General features: G+C 42.8%; 1 protein-coding gene and 1 long non-coding RNA gene across 2 annotated transcripts; both read left to right on the forward strand.

Moving 5' to 3' along the window:
* Positions 1–2,076: 2,076 nt before the first annotated feature.
* On the forward strand, positions 2,077–4,327 carry LOC108286064 (C-reactive protein). Its single transcript, XM_017503672.2, has 2 exons — positions 2,077–2,279; positions 2,509–4,327. The coding sequence occupies exons 1-2, from the start codon at positions 2,213–2,215 to the stop codon at positions 3,117–3,119; spliced, it is 678 nt and encodes a 225-aa protein (XP_017359161.1). The 5' UTR covers positions 2,077–2,212; the 3' UTR covers positions 3,120–4,327.
* A 3,577-nt stretch (positions 4,328–7,904) lies between these two features.
* On the forward strand, positions 7,905–8,769 carry LOC108286068. The gene is made up of 2 exons (XR_001817799.2): positions 7,905–8,461; positions 8,501–8,769. It is a non-coding gene; the product is annotated as an uncharacterized LOC108286068 (long non-coding RNA).
* Positions 8,770–17,358: the final 8,589 nt, after the last annotated feature.

Consider the following 17,358-nt stretch of genomic DNA (forward strand, 5'->3'; position numbering starts at 1 on the left):
AACTTCCAAATGCTTTTAAACCATCAGATATTGTGAGAACCCACTCACTAACGTGGAAACAGCATGGGGGAAACTACCCCTATGATCTAATCACCTCCCACCAGGTCCCTCCCTTGACATGTGGGGACTGTAATTCAAGATGACATTTGGGTGGGGACATGGAGCCAAACCATATCAGATGGAGAGTGGTGGGACAGAGGACCACTTCTTTTAGGCATAAAGCCTTGAAATTATTTCACTTTTACACTATGAACAAGAGTTCAGCAGGAAGTTATAAACTGTGTTGAATGTTTCTGAGAAGCTGGGTAAAGTAAGAACAGAAAATGCATTATTAAACAATGAGAGATGTGTTTGTTTATGTTGCCTTCACTAGAGTGGTGAAGGCCAAGGCCTGATTTCCGTGGATTGAGGAGGGAACAGGAGATAGGATAATAGAGGTTGTAAGAACACCTTAGCTTTTCTTCTCTTCCTCCCTTCCTCCCTTCTCTCATTCCCATTCTTCCTTTTTTCTCTTTTCTTTCTTCTTTCTCTAAAAGATTAAATATATTATAGTATGGTTTCGTAAAAATGATCAAGTAAAGATGAATACATTAATAATGCAGAAGATAGAGAGGATGCCTATAAGGAACAAAATTCCTTGAATGGTTGACAGGGTCTGGGATCCACTGAAGAAGTGCAGGGGTTGGCCTTAGATATAATGCAGGGAGAGCTCATCCCTTTTAATAGAGGAAGATGGAAAGACTGGTACATTGGATTGTAGGAGGATGTATAAGGATATCAGTTAGGTGTTAAGAACAGAAAGACTGAGTTAAAAGTGATTTTACAAAAGAGGAGAATATTTCTCCTTTAAGTAAATGTTCAGGTAGGCAGTCTAGAGCTGATATAGTGGCTCCATACTCAATTATCCAGTCTCTATGTATCTTGTTGCCATGCCAACCTCAACATGCAGCTTACACTTGCTGACCTGAAAGAGAACTGTTCCATCTCCTGCTATCATGACTGAATACTAGCCAAAGGAAAAAAGGGGGAAGTGGGAGGGGAAAGCACATACCTTTCTTAAAGAGCACAGCCTAGAGATTGTCCCTATTCTGCTCATATCTCACTGGCCATAATTTAATCACACCACTGCAAGCTACAGTGGGGGCTGGGAAATTTGGTGTTTGAGGGGACGACTAAGCGTCCAGGTAAAAATGTTATTCTTGTGAAAAGTAGAGAATGGATGTTGTGGAGTGGCTAGAAGCCTCTGCTACAAAAGATATGGTGGTTCTTTTCTGATGGCTTTTAATTTCTCAACGAAAAGTGAGTTCATCAGCTGAGTGAAAGGATGAATGAGACTTGAGGAGCAAGGAAAAGAAGCATCATAGTCATTTGGAAGAGTGAGTTAAGTAGGGAACTGTAGTAAGATTGTCAGACAGTGTGAAGGGATTACTTGAATCTTGTGAACAGAGGAAATAGTAGAATCAGTTTATCCAGACTCCTGCTGGAAGCTTTACATATTCAGAGAAAAAATGTTATTGGAAGAAACTCTGACATAATGCTATGCCTGTGATCAGGCAAACATTTCACTGGACTTTTACTGCCAGGACCATCATTTAGTGCCAGAATGTCTAGAGAGCTCTAAATAAATATATTCAATTGGTTGAGAAAATGTGTCCATGGCTTAGGGAAGGGCATGTTTGTTTTCGTAATCTGTAAACAAGCAGATTACGAAAGGGGTTAGTGATCAGGGCCATCTCCAGAAGCTGTCAGGTTTCCTTCGTGAAACTCTGTGATTTGGGCTGAAGTAGGTGTTGGAGAGGCAGCTGCCATGTGCATCCAGATGGCCACTTGTTTAATATGTTACCATTTCTCGTTATTTTCTCAGGATAGATAGCCAAAGTGAAACCCTGGGAGGTTTCTTCATTTTTCCCGTCACAAAGAATTGGTAATTTAGTAGTCATTGGAGTTTGTAATAAATAACTCACATTGATTTCTCTGTTCTGGAATGATTTTGCTTCCCTCCGTCCTGGAGCCCTGACGCTTGACCCAGGAGGCAATGCTGGAAAATCATTTACAAAGTGGCATAAACTCCCTTACTGCTTTGGATATAAATCCAGGCAGGAGGGGGTAGCTCTGAGGCAAGAGATCTAGGACTTCTAGCCCTTGAACTTCCAGCCAAATACATCTTTTCCAAAGGAGTGAATTCAGATCCTTATAGCACTGGCAGCAGGGCATGACCATGGAGAAGCTGCTGTGCTTCCTGGTCTTGACCAGCTTCTCTCATGCTTTTGGCCAGACAGGTATGGGCCACCCCAGGCGTTGGGAGAGATTTGATCTGAGGTATGGGGTTGGGTGAACAGAATAGTGGAAGATTCATCATGATGTGTGTGTGTGTGTGTGTGTGGTGTGTATGTGTGTGTAACTGGGGAAGGGGTCAGTTTCTCAATCTTAAACTCTATAAGTAAGTGAGGGGATAGATCTTTGTGATCTGAGAAACTTCTCATATCTACTTGTTTTTCTGTCTCACAGACATGTCCACGAAGGCTTTTGTGTTTCCCAAAGAGTCGGATAATTCCTATGTATCCCTCAAAGCACAGTCAACGAAGCCTCTCAAAGCCTTCACTGTGTGCCTCCAAGTCTACACGGAACTGTCCTTGACCCGTGGGTACAGCATTTTCTCTTATGCCACCAAGAAACACGCTAATGAGATTCTCATATTTTGGTCTAAGGGTAGAGGATACACTCTTACAGTGGGTGGGCCTGAAGTATTATTCGAGACTCCTGAAGTCACAGCTCCAGTACACATTTGTACAAGCTGGGAATCTGCCTCAGGGATCGTGGAGTTCTGGTTGGATGGGAAGCCCAGGGTGAGGAAGAGTCTGCAGAAGGGATACACTGTGGGGACAGAGGCAAGCATCATCCTGGGACAGGATCAGGATTCCTTCGGTGGGGGCTTTGAGACAAATCAGTCCTTGGTGGGAGACATTGGAAGTGTGAACATGTGGGACTTTGTGCTGTCGCCAGATCAGATTAACACTGTCTATGCTGGCGGGACCTTCAGTCCTAATGTCCTGGACTGGCGGGCACTGAAGTATGAAGTGCACGGTGAAGTGTACACCAAGCCCCAGCTGTGGCCGTGAGGCTGGGCTGTGGGTCCTGAAAGTGGCTCCCAGTTTCTTTACACCACATGGGCCCCACATCTCTGTCTCTGGGCCTTTGTTCCCCTATACGCATTGCAGGCCTGCTCCGCCTTCCTCAGCACCTGAGAACACAGGCAAAGCGTCTGGCCTGGGACCTCGTGAACTACGCTGGGAAGCTGTGTCCAGGAGAATCAGAATTTCAGGTGTTTTGTTTTCATTTTTATTTCTTTTTAAGTCAGACAGATCTTGGAGTTAATTTCTTACCCTCACATAGATGAGAAAACTGAAACCCAGAAAGGAGAAATGATTTTTTGTTTTTAAAGTCACAAGGCAAGAACATCTCTGAGCTGAGAAGGAAGTACTGGTCTTCTATTTAATATCCTGCCCAGGACCTCCAGAAAGCAGGAGGGCATTGCCCACATTCACAGGGTTCTTCAGTCTCAGAATCAGGACATTGGCCAGGTCTCCGGATTGGGTCCAGAGTGCTCATGATCATGCCATGGAACTGCTGGGCCCAGGTCTCCTGAAATGGGAAGCCCAGCAGCACTACAGATCTCCTCCACATTCTCAAAGCACGCTGGAGAAGCCATCAGAATTGCCCGAGCAGAGGTCTGCCTTTTTCCAGAGCAAAATGAGGCACGAGGTATAATATGTTGTTACTGCCAAGAACGTGCATGAAAATGGTTTTTGCTTGAGTGCAGTGCTTTCTTAATTTTATGGTTCTTCTGGGAACCCCCCACTTTCCATATGAACCTTGTGGGGCTTTGAATTCCTTCTTCATGCCCGAAATTCTCAATATACCCAGGATGCAAGAGTGGATGTGAGACACAGGGCGTCCTGTCAGAGTAGCCCATCTCCCATCTCCCCAGCTCCCTATCTGGAGGTTGTTTTTGGATATTAAATGTTCCTAGCAGGACCAATTATAGTCTTCCCAAGGATTGAGTTATGGACTTTGGGAGTGAGACATCTTCTTGCTGCTGGATTTCCAAGCTGAGAGGACGTGAGCCTGTGACTACCAGTAGCCATTTTGTTTGCCACATGGAGAGAGGTTGTGGGGACGAAGCCAAACTGGGAATGGAGGAGCCCAGGGATTGATACGTGATGGAGCCTTGGCCACATAGAGCCTCTGAATCAGCCTGTCTGGAACCACGTCTACACCTGGACTGCCTAGGTCCATAAGCCAATAAAGCCCCTGCTAACTTGAGTGAGTCCAAGCTGTTTTCTGATGGTTGCTTTCGCGGTTGTGACTAAATTCTCTGATGACCTTTGAAACCAAGTCTGCGTAAGTTTACACTGCCCATTACAGGACAGATCCATGGCACTCTAACCTGCCTGAGAGCCCCCTGCAGGGATTGCCTCTGACAAGCACATTCCCTCTTTTGAGATAGCTGGCCATTCCTGTAGTGCCAGTTGTGGGGGTTTTAATACTCTCATTCTATCATTATTCCAGTTTGAGGAATAAAAGCTAAAGATCATTGCGATCCATCAATCTGCTGCCAGGTTCAGTGACTGGAATGCACCTGCCCTGGTTCGTTCAGGTTCTCTGTAGAAACAGACCCCTCAAAGATGACGGCTGCTGGCTTCCACCAGAAGTGTCCTTCAACATGGTCTTTCAGTACTAAGTGATCAGTAGAAGTTACTGCCTAGAAACCACCGCCAGGAATGAATGATGGGGCTTCCTGTGTATTAAATGGTTATCTAGGGAAGGCGTATGGTAAGCTAGTTAAGCACAGAGGTTCTGGCATCAGACTGCCTAGGCCATATCCTGGCTTTGCAACTTACTAGCTATATGACCCTAGGTAATATGATCTCTTTATGTCTCAGTTTTCTTACCTACAAAACAGGAGAAATAGTAATTAGCTCAAAGGGTTGCTATGAGAATCAAAGAAAATCATGTAAGCAAAGCACTTAGCACAGTGCCTGGCACACGGTAAACTATTTAGCAGTTTTCTGCTATTGTTTTTATTAAGCCATTTTGTATTATATCCATAAACATAGGCTCATTATATGCCATAAAAATACAACTTGGTAGAATTTGTCTCAGTTCACAGTAGTTGAAGTTTCTCCTTGACTAAGAATTAAGTTTAGAATGTTAGAAAGATGAACAACAAATCTTTGAAACCATTATTTATGAATATTGACTTCTCTCATTGACTTTTGATGACCATTTGTAAGCATAGAAGTTAAGGATACATTCTCAGACAAAAATGAGAGTGCAAATGTTATCTGTGGTCCAATTCGGGCAGATCCATCCATCCTCACATTCAGCTAAGCAAAATTGAGGACTGACACTCTTTTCCAGTTAAATAATCCAGATATGTCTTAATTATAGAAGGCCATCCCAGCTCCCCAGGGATGTGGGTTGAGCTAATATTTTCTTCAGAATTCAATTACTTGTATCTTATATGTGGTCTAGTGGACAGTCTCTGGCCTTAATAATTTGAGCCAGGAAAATTTTAACAGCTGGTATTTGCATTCAGAGAACGTTAAAAAATATTAACAAAGCATTTGTAGGATGTTTAAATTTAAGCAATTTAGCCTACTGGTGGATACTTCAATGTAATCTTGTTGGAAAATGTATTTCCAGGTAACTGGTGAATTGTCATACCATAAAGAGCTATCAGATGTAATCCAATTAAATGTTAGATGACATCTGCCAAAAAAGATGATTCTGATGTGGGCATGTTGGTTCTAAGCAATGCTTTTTTTGTGTGTTAAATGGAGAGTAAGATCAAGCATCCACTGTGGCCACTTCTAGCTGATACTAATGAAGCCACGTCATCAGCACCGGTTTTCTGTTAGAGTAGGAACTATGCATCCAATTTTTCCAGAAATAGAACCAGGCCTCAAGGAATGAGTTAAAGAGATGTAAGGCCAAATGGTCTATAAAACCTATAACAGAAATGAGGTGAAAGAGGGGTGGTGGCCCAGTGCCTGAAGAGATATTGTAGCGCATTTATAGGCCAAATAAGAGAAAGTAGACCAATACTATGAATCAGGGATAATGGAGGCTGCTACTTGATAGAACACGTTCTTTTTGGAACTGAAAATAGCCATGTTGCTATAAGCATTAGGGCCAGGCCTGATCCTAATGTAAGTGCCTTAATGTGGGATGCAACATAGAAACCTAAAATCTCCCTGTGTCAGAAATAAATATTAGCTCATTGGCCAGGCAACAGGCCTTGCACACTCTCCAAAAAGAGGTGGTCATGGAGAGAGCATGGTTAAGAATGGGCTGCATGTAAGGCCAGGTGAGTGGAGAAGCCATCCCTGTGGGGAGAACTGGTCTATCCAGGCCCTGGAGGAGGGACTACAGGCTGCCTCAAAAGCGAGGCTGGGATTTGATGGAAATGGATTTGGAGCCTCAGCCTACAAAATAAGTAGAATGTTAAATCTGCTATATTCTCCCCATGCTTTCACTATTTGATGTGCCCCAGGGAAGCAAAGATTGACAAAGAAAGCAAATGACTCTAGATGATTAAACACCACCACCACTATCACCACCTAGAAAAAATTTCCAAAATATGGATTTCTGATCACTAGAATCCCAGGGAAAAGAGAAGCACTGCTTTGATTTCTAGGTAGTTTTATCCTAGAACAACTGCCCGGTAGTTTCAGATGGGTTGTCATAACTTGCCTGGATTCCTTATTTTCAGCTCCCTGCCTCTATTTTATCTATGCATCTTTTCATTTCTTCTGTACTGGAATGCAGGTTAAGTGAGCTTGTTAGCCTCTTCCTTCACAAAACAGAGACTCCTAGCTCAAATTTCCTGGATCGCCTGGTCCAGTGATAACTTATAGTCTGCTGATTACAGGCATCCTTGTCATCTGGGTGTTTGAGTATGGATTCATTGACCCCAGTCCTCCTAGAGTAGATTCTCTGGGGTTAGCACTCAGGAATGTGCAAGATCACAAGCCCTTTTATACTATGTGCTTGTAGAGCCAGCATTTTAGTGTTTTCCTGTCAGCTCAGATTTCTTATCTCAGGGACATCCCTGCCTCCCACTAAGCTTGTGGGCAGGTGGTCACCTTTAACGAAGCATCTAGTGCATCTGTACTCAGGTCATCCCCTTGGCCTTCCTCTGGTACATTCTTTCAGGACTCATTCAGTGTGGACCCCTCTGTCCTATGTCCTTAATACACAGTTAATAGATCTCACAAAGTTTCATCACTGCCCACAGGATGATAATTGCTTAATCACACAGGGAAGATCACACACAGTCTTCAAACAAACAAAACAAAACAAAAACATCTTACACTTACTGAGCTCTTACCATGTGCCGGGTACTGTTCTAAGTCTTTTAAATATATTTACTTGCTTAATGACAATTCTATGAGGTATGTAATATTTTATAGTCCTCATTTTACAGATGAGAAAACAGATTTGGAGAGGTGAATTAACTTGTTCAGAGGTAGACTTTGAACCTTGGCAGTCTGGCTACTCAGCTCTATGGTTTTTTTTTTTTTTGAGATGGAGTCTCACTCTGTCACCCAGGCTGGAGTACAGTGGAGTGATCTCAGCTCACTGCAACTTCCACCTCCTGGATTCAAGTGATTCTCTTGCCTTAGCCTCCCGAGTAGCTGGGATTACAGGTGCCTGCCAACGCGCCCCGTTATTTTTTTTTAGTATTTTTTTTATTTTAGTATTTTATTGTATTTTTTTTAGTAGAGACGGGGTTTCACCATCTTGGCCAGGCTGTTCTCAAACTCCTGACCTCGTGATCCACCTGCCTCAGCTTCCCAAAGTGCTGGGATTACAGGTGTGAGCCACCGCGCCCGGCCCTCAACTCTATGCTTCTAACCACTGTATTCTACTGCCACATGCAACAGAAACTTACACCCTGCATTTATACCCATGGTGCAAGTGGGAGGGTGTAGGGGTGTGTGTTTTTTTCTTATGGGAAAGCCATTCCAGGATGCCGTATGTTCGGTGTTAGCTACCATTGCGGGTCCACTGACAATCACCCTACCTTTTTATTTTGTCCTATGTGCTTAGGAGAATGGCTTGCACATAGAAATCCTATTCAGCCTTAGCATAAATACAATTGTCAAAGTTCTCCTCCGACCTCCATCTCTTCTACAGTCACGCATGCCCCTAGGCACAACTTCACATCCTAGTGGCATTCACCAAAGGCATAGAATCATACGAGGGACTCTCTAGGCTAGCAGTTCTCAACTTTGATATGAATATGGGAACCACCTGGAGAGCTTTCAAAAATCCAGTTGCTTAGGCCATAACCAGATAATTACATTGGATTACCTGGTGGAGTGACTCAGGCATCATGATTTTTAAAGCTTAGTGATTACAATGTACAGCCAAGTCTCCAACAACAGAGGCTGAGGTGTCACTCTTGTAGGGCGAGTGGTAGTTTAGAAAAGAGGTGCCACTCTTGTAGGGTGAGTGATAGTTTAGAAAAGATTGCAGAGTCACAGCTGTGGTCCCTGACAGTTCATGTGGTTATTTCTGACGGATATGCCCCTTGTTTCTTCATTTTCTTATGTTATAGTGGTTTCAGTTTGAGTCAGGGGACCATACCAAACTCCATTTGAGCACTGGAGTGTGGAGTTGCAGCTCCAGGATTAAATAAAGTGACAGCTCTGTATTTAGTGTGTTCTTATTTATTCAATAGAACCTCACAGTGATGACAAACATTGTTTTAGAGTGTTTTTCATTTTCCCCACTTGATACTTTGTATCTCTGTAGTGTGGGGAAACCAAATGCCAAGAAATTTAGAAAAGCTGAAATCCTTAAGTATTTTTATCAGAGCATCACAGATGTAAGAGGAAGAGAGAAGAGGCTTTTCAAAGAAACATATCTGACGGAAGGGTAAAGGTTGCATTGCAAGCTTATTACGCTTCTCTCCTGATAAAGTTCATTCAGTGCTCTGTGATATGCTGCAAGCACTTACAGAGCTGCACGGACAGGTTACTGGAGCCGGGGTGGGTTGTAAAATGGTTTGTGGGAAGATCTTTCATTCTCGCTCTCTTGCTTTAGCTCTCGCTCTCTCCATCTCTATTTCTCTCTGCCTCTCTCTCTCTTTTTCAATTTTAGGTCTTCTTTACAGCATATCCATTTTGGAGGTAGTTCCTATAATGTAGTAGGCTCCATGAAATCAATAAAATTCCCAGTGTTCTCCTATTGCTTTGGTAGCTGCATTATTTTAACTTACCTGAGGAGCCTGGATATTAACAAGAAGGCATTTTGGTATTGAAAAAACATCTTCCTTCTTTGTACCAATCTTTTCACCTATACGATTGTTTTTTGTTTAAATTATACATCTACCTTTTATTGGGCAAATGGTTAGAATGAGAGAATTAAAGCTTTTGGAGCAATTACTTTAAGCCAGTCTTATAATTTAAAAAACAGATGCGAAAAGTTTGAAAAAGGATATTTAAAAATGTTAAAACTGTACATCATTAAAAAACAAACCAGTCCAGAAAGGTACCATTTGTAATAGTCGTTTCTTTCTTGTGTGTTTAGAGTATGCTATCCACATGTTATTTCGTTCTCCTAGTCAACGGAGATGCAGCCTGTACCATCAATTTCTCATTGGATATCAATGGGAAGACTCATGATGAGATCATGATGAATAAGCTCAAAATTCTCTTTTTTAAAATCATATTGTAAGTTCTGGGATACATGTGCAGAACTTGCAGGTTTGTTACATAGGTATACATGTGCCATGGTGGTTTGCTGTACCCACCAACCCATCATCTACATTAGGTATTTCTCCTAATGCTAACCCTCGCCAAGCCTCCCACTCTCTGACAGGTCCCGGTATATGATGTTCCTCTCCTTGTGTCCACGTGTTCTCATTGTTCAACTCCCGCTTATGAGTGAGAATATGTGATGTTTGGTTTTCTGTTCTTGTGTTAGTTTGCAGAGAATGAAGATTTCCAGCTTCATCCATGTCCCTGCAAAGGACACGAACTCCTTTTTTTATTGCTGCACGGTATTCCATAGTTTATATGTGCCACATTCTCTTTATCTGGTCTATCATTGATGGACATTTGGATTGGTTCCAAGTCTTTGCTATTGTGAACAGTGTCACAAAAAACATATGTGTGCATGTGTCTTTATAGTGGAATGCTTTATAATCCTTTGGGTATATACCCAGTAATGGGATTGCTGGGTCAAATGGTATTTCTATTTCTAGATCCTTGAGGAATTGCCACACTGTCTTCCACAATGGTTGAACTAATTTACACTCCCACCAACAGTGTAAAAGCATTCATGTTTCTCCATATCCTCTCCAGCATCTGTTGTCTCCTGACTTTTTAATGATCACCATTCTAACTGGCATGAGATGGTATCTTACTGTGTTTTTTTAAAAATTTATTTATTTATTTTTATTTAGAGAGAGAGACAGAAACTGGAGAAGGAGAGATAAACAGCTAACTCTCACACTGAGTGAGAGAATCCAGGAAGATGGAATCCAGGAGAGGAAAGCAGCTTCCACACTAAGTGGAAGGGAACAGAGAGAGATGGAGTTTAGGAGGGGAAGACAGACTTCCATGAGAGAGTGTGGAAAGGGACTCCAGAGGGGAAATCCAGGAGAGAGAAAGATGGCTTCCATGAAGGGAATATTTGTAGAAGGGGACCCAAACATGGAGTCCCTCATTGTGGTTTTGATTTGCATTTTTCTAATGACCAGTGATGCTGAGCATTTTTTCATATGTTTGTTGCTCACATAAATGTCTTCTTTTGAGAAGTGTCTGTTCATATCTTTCACCCACTTTTTGATGGGGTTGCTTGTTTTTTTTCCTTGTAAATTTGTTTAAGTTCTTTGTAGATTCTTGATATTAGTCATTTGTCAGATGAATAGATGGCAAACATTTTCTCCCATTCTGTAGGTTTCTTGTTCACTCTGAGGATAGTTTCTTTTGCTGTGCAGAAGCTCTTTAGTTTAATTAGATCCACTGTGAGTCTGACGGACCTCCCTTCATGGGTAATCTGACCTTTCTCTCTGGCTGCCCTTAACATTTTTTTCCTTCATTTCAACCTTGGTGAATCTGACGATTATGTGTCTTGGGGTTTCTCTTCCCGAGGAGCATCTTTGTGGAGTTCTCTGTATTTCCTGAATTTGAATGTTGGTCTGTCTTGCTTGGTTGGGGAAGTTCTCCTGGATGATATTCTGAAGAGTGTTTTCCAACTTGGTTCCATTCTCCCTGTCACTTTCAGGTACACCAATCAAACGTAGGTTTGGTCTTTTCACACAGTCCCATATTTCTTGGAAGCTTTGTTTTTTCTTTTCATTCTTTTTTCTCTAATCTTTTCTTCTCACTTTACTTCATTAAGTTGATCTTCAGTTTCTGATATCGTTTCTTCCACTTGGCCAGTTCAGCCATTAATACTTGTGTGTGATTCACAAAGTTCTTGGGCTGTGTTTTTCAGCTTCATGTGGTCATTAATGTTCTTCCCTAAATTTGTTATTCTAGTTAGCAATTCCTCTTATCTTTTTTCAAGGTTCTTAGCTTCCTTGCATTGGGTTAAAACATGTTTCTTTAGATTGAAGTATTTGTTATTACCCACCTTCTGAAGCCTACTTCTGTCAGTTCCTCATACTCTCCATCCAGGTTTGTTCTCTTGCTGGTGAGGAGCTGTGATCCTTTGGAGGAGAATAGGCATTCTGGCTTTTGGAATTTTCAGCCTTTTTGTGCTGGTTTCTTTCCATCTTCATGGATGTATCTATCTTTGGTCTTTGATGTTGGTGACCTTCAGATGGGGTCTCTGAGTGGATGTCCTTTTTGTTGATGTTATTATTTTTTTTTCCTGTTTGTTAGTTTTCCTTCTAACAGGCGGGCCCCACCTCTGCGGGTCTGCTGGAGTTTCCTGGAGGTCCACTCGAGACCCTGTTTTCCTGGGTATCACCAGTGGAAGCTGCAGAACAGCAAATATTGCTGCCTGTTCCTTCCTCTGGAAGCTTTGTCCAAGAGGGGCACCCACTAGATGCCAGCCAGAACTCTCCTGTAGGAGGTGTGTGTCAGCCCCTACTGGGAGGTGACTCCCAGTTAGGATACATAGGGGTCAGGGACCCACTTGAGGAGGCAGTCTGACCCTTATCAGAGCTTGAACACTGTTGGGAGATCTGCTTCTCTCTTCAGAGCCATCAGGCAGGGACATTTAAGCCTGCTGATGCTGCACCCATAGCTGCCCCTTCCTCCAGGTGTTCTGTCCCATGGAGATGGGGTTTTATCTCTAAGTCCCTGGTTGGGGCTGCTGCCTTTTTTCAGAGATGTTCTGCCCAGAGAGGAGGAATTTAGAGAGGCAGTCTGGCTGCAGCAGCCTTGCTGAGCTGCGGTGGGCTTCACCCAGTTTGAACTTCCTGGTGGCTTTGTTTACACTGTGAGGGTAGAACTGGCTACTCAAGCCTCAGCAATAGTGAATGCCCCTCACCCCACCAAGCTTGAGTGTTCCAGGTGGACCTCTGACTGCTGTGCTGGGCCAGTAGATTTGGCCAGTGGATCTTAGCTTGCTGGGCTCCATGGTGGGATCCTCTGAGCTAGACCACTTGGCTCCCTGGCTTCAGCCTCCCTTTCCAGGGGAGTGAACAGTTCTGTTTTGCTCACATTCCAGGCGCCATAGGGGTGAAAAAGAAAAAAAAAACAACAAAAAACAAAAAACTTCTGCAGCTAGTTTGGTGTCTGCCCAAACAGCCACTCAGTTTTGTGCTTAAAACCCAGGGCCCTGGTGGTGTAGGCACCCGAGGGAATCTCCTGGTGTGCAAGCTGCCAAGACCATGGGAAAAGTGCAGTATCTGGGCCAGAGTACACAGCCCTTCACAGCTTCCCTTGGCTAGGGGAGGGAAATCCCCCTGAATCCTTGCACTTCCCTGGTGAGGCAACACCCCACCCTGCTTTGGCTTACCCTCTGTGGGCTGCACCCACTGTCTGACTAGTCCCAATGAGACGAACTGGGTAGCTCAGTTAGAAATGCAGAAAGCACCCACCTGCTGCATCAATCTTGCTGGGAGCTGCAGACCAGAGGTGTTTCTATTTGGCCATCTTACCAGCATCTAAGCTCAAGATTCTTTTTTGCATGAAATGATGTCTTATATGGGAATTAATATACTGTAAAATACTTTGTACCAAATGTATATACCTCAGGGTGTCTAACTGATCTTGTTCTGTTTTAGGCATTCTGGGCATAAAGCCAAATAACCACAGTGAAACTGGGTGTTCTATTCATAAAATGCATCTTCATCTCTTCTTTCCTTGCTTCTTAATTGCACACACACACACACTCTCAAACACACACACACACACGCACACACACACATACACACTTCATTTTAGAAGCAATACAACCACATTATGAAAACTTAGAAAAAAAATCCTCCATAATTCTATTATTACAATAAGAACAACTATCTGGGAGCATTCCTTATACTTTTTTTTTCTAAAATAGTTACTTCTTTTAAAAATAATATATATACAAGTCTGCTATTTTTTCTTTTATCAAAAGCCTTTTTATTTACATGTTATAACATAAAATTCACCACTAACATTTAAATGGCTGACTATTCTATTTGGTGGATGTAGACATACATGGTTTACTTAACCATGCCCCAGTTTTCTAACTGTTTGTTGTTCTAAGTAATATTAAATGGTTGTCTTTGTGAAAAAAAGCTCCCCCTCCCAATATTTTACATCATTTCCCTAGAATGAATTCTCAGAACGTGACTGTCCTAATTCACCAGGCGATGCCACACAGAGCTGTTGGCGCACCAGCAGGCACCATGCCTTCTCTAATAAATAACCCATATTGATCTCTCATTTTGTTATTTATCTTGCTCTCTTTGCTCTTAGAGCTTTGATTCATGGCTCCAAGGGGGCAATTTTGGAAAATCATTTACCAACTGAAACATCCTGACTGCTGCACATATGAGGTCAAGGTGGGGCAGACTTGAAACAGAGGGATCTCAAATGTCCAAACCCAGAATCTCAGCCACTGATACTTTTTTCAAGAGAATGATCTAAATTCCGGGCACACCAATAGCAGGAAGAGAACATGGAGTTTCCTGGTCTTCATCAGCGTCCCAGTGCATTCCCTCAGACCAGGAGGCACTGCTTCTGCTGATGGCTGAAATCTTTTCCTGGGAATATGACGGCGCAAAGCCAAGTTAGGGAAAAGGGCCAGCATGGGTGAGAGGTTGTGGCCTGGAGCAAAGTTTAGGCTGTGGTTTCTAAGTCCAATCTCTCTGTACGTTGTGAGGAATACATGTTTGTGGTCTGACAAGCTTAACTGATGACCTTTTCTCTCTCTGCTTTCTAGCCTACAGATGTGAACAAAAAGGGCTTTGTGTTTTTGCAGAGTCAGACAATCCCATTGTGATCCTCACTGCAGAGCTAAAGAAGGCACTCAAGGCCCTTATTGTGTGTCTCCATGTCTATATGCACCTGACCTGTGAACATAGCCTTTTTTTCTTATGCCATGAGGACTAGATAATGAATCCTCCTCTCTAAAGAAAAGACTGGAGGCTACAGCACATCCATGGGTGGGATTGGGATAGTTTTCAAGCCTTTTAGGGGTTCTCCTGCACTGTGTACCTCCGTGTAAGATGGAGTCCGCCTCAGGGGTTATGGAGTTCTGGATGGATGGGAAGCCCTTGGTGAGGAGGAGTCTGAAGAAGAGATACACTATTGGGGCACAGGCAAGCATCATCCTGGGGCAGGAGCAGGATTCCTTTGGTGGGAGCTTTGACACAAACTAGTCCTTGGTGGGAGACACTCGAGATGTGAACATGTGGGACTTTGTGAGATTAGATATTAGATTAGATGGCCAGATGAGATTAATGCCGTCTATGTTGGCTCGGCCTTCAGTCCTAATGTCCCGGACTGGCAGACACTGACATATGAAGTGCACGGTGAAGAGTTCACCAAGCCCCAGCTGTGACCCTGAGGCCCGGCTGCATGTCTCAAAGGTTCCTCCTGGGATTACACCTGACATTTCCCTGACTCTGGCCCTGAGGTCTTTTTGTCCTGCATACGTGGCTTTCTTACCCTAAGGGTCCTGTATTTCCCTTCTTTCTTCACTCTGCTTTCATCAACACAAGGGCCAGTGTAGAGCAGAGGGTCCCATTCGTGGCTTAGCATCACCAGGCTACATCCTAGGCCAATTAAATCTGATTTCCTGGAGGTGAGACCCAAGTATCCGTGTGTTTAACGCTCTTCAAGTGATTCCAGTGTTCTGCCAAAGCTGAGAGCTGTTGCCTTTATGTCTGTCTAAGAGGAAATGAGCCAGGCTTTTTCTCCTAAAAAAGACAGTGTGTGTCCAATTATAGTTCTACCAATATTTTCATTTGCTGTTATCCATATACCTACCATAGTTTATTGTGCTTTATTGTATTAACTAAGGAATACAGGAATAGAGTTTTCCCAGCATTCTGCCCTCACCATTAGGATGTGATCATTATAAATTAGAATTATCTTTAATTTTTTAATCCTTTCTATTTGAAGATTCAAGAAATCTAAGACATGTTTTGTTGTTGTTGTTTAATTTGTTGTATTTTCTTTCTTCAGGCTGACCTATCTTCATTAGGTGAAATTTCTATTTTTTTTTCTTGTTTATCATCACTCAGGTTACTTTTTTCTATGTCCTGCATCCTTATATTTTAAACTTTTATTTTTTTCAAATCTCTCTTCCATATTACTGATTTATTTTCTGCTTTGCATATTGGGATCCTTACTTTTTGTAATGCCGTTTAAAATTCTGCAATGCTTTTTGAGTTTCCTTAAATTCTTTCTTAGATTTAGTATGGTTTTTTTTTCTCAACTATTTTTTATCGTGTCTCTTTTCTTCAATTTACTTAAAAGTTTAGTGCAGTTACTGTCTAAAGTTATCTAAATTTTCCTGTGATTAATCTTTAAATTTTTTTGACATACATTTTTCGGATGCTTTAGGTAATTTTCTTTTATATTTTAGTACTTTTTAGTCTCACTATTTATTCAAATACAGCTTGACGGGTGCGTTCTTTTTGTCTTCTTTCCGCCTACCTGACTACAACTAGGCTCCCTGGGAAGCTTTGAAAGCTGGCTGATGGACTTGGGTAAAGCTAGGAATTTTGAGTCATTCAGCCCCAAGATTGGCCTCTTTCAACTCCCCTTTGAAATGATCCCCTGAAATGGTTTGGATGTTTGTCCCCTCAAAATCTCATGTTGAAATATGATTCCCAATGTTGGAGACGGGGCCTGGTGGGACACATTTGGATAATGGGGGCAGATCCCTTATGAGTCATTTAGTGCCATCGCCTTAGGGATGAGTGAGTTCTTGCTCAGTTTGGTCATACAAGATCTGGTTGTTTAAAAGACTGTGATCTCTCTTTTCCCTCTTTCATCCCTGTTCTCGCCATGTGACACACTGGCACCCCTTTGTCTTCCACCATGGTTATAAGCTTTCTGAGGCCCTCCCTAGAAACAGACGCTGGCACCATGCTTCCTGTACAGCCTGAAGAACTGAAGCCAATTAAGCCCTTTTTCTTTATAAATTACCCAGCCTCAGGTATTCTTTCATAGCAATGTAAAATGAACTAACACATTCCCCACCTCCGTCAATTTTTGCTGATAATCACAGACTCTCCCAGGTGTACTTTTTCATATGTGTGTCTTTATGTCTCTCTTGAAGGGATGACTCAGATTGCTGGGGAAGACACAGTTAACAACAGCAGCATCAGACAAGATCAGGTCTTGGGGTCATTTGGAGGAGGCAATAGTCCAGGAAGTTTTCCCTTTCCTCTGGCTAGCTCCTTTCCTTGGGACTAGTGGAATGTCCCACGTCTGATATACATTGGTTTACAGCAAGGAGGTCCAAGGTCACCTACACATGACAGTTATCTCTGGGGCTCTGGGATCTTTCATTCTTCACCAGGTATGAAGCAAGTGGAGATTCTCATTGCAGTTCTGTCCTGAAGCTTGGATCTGCAGGGGCAAAATTTCAGGAAGGCCATGTTCCCTTCAGGTCTGAGCTGGGTCCTTCAAATCCAGCATTGCCAGCCACTAAGCTGATGCTGTGACTCTTATTCGAGTATTTATTTCTCAGTTTATTCTAAACAGGCAAAGAGGTGATATAATTTCCTCAAAACTCTAAGAGTACCATAAAGAGAGAGGGAAGTTGCTCTATGGAGAGATTCTCTACCTGCAAACAGCCAGAGTGGAGCCTGGGCAGGACTTCAGACTTGTAAGAGGAGTAACAGTGGGCAGTCTCCCGCAGAGAGTGCAAAGAGTCTTTCATTACCAGGGA

Source organism: Cebus imitator, unplaced genomic scaffold (assembly GCF_001604975.1).
Source record: "Cebus imitator isolate Cc_AM_T3 unplaced genomic scaffold, Cebus_imitator-1.0 Scaffold313, whole genome shotgun sequence".
In the NCBI taxonomy this organism is placed as follows: Eukaryota; Metazoa; Chordata; class Mammalia; order Primates; family Cebidae; genus Cebus; species Cebus imitator.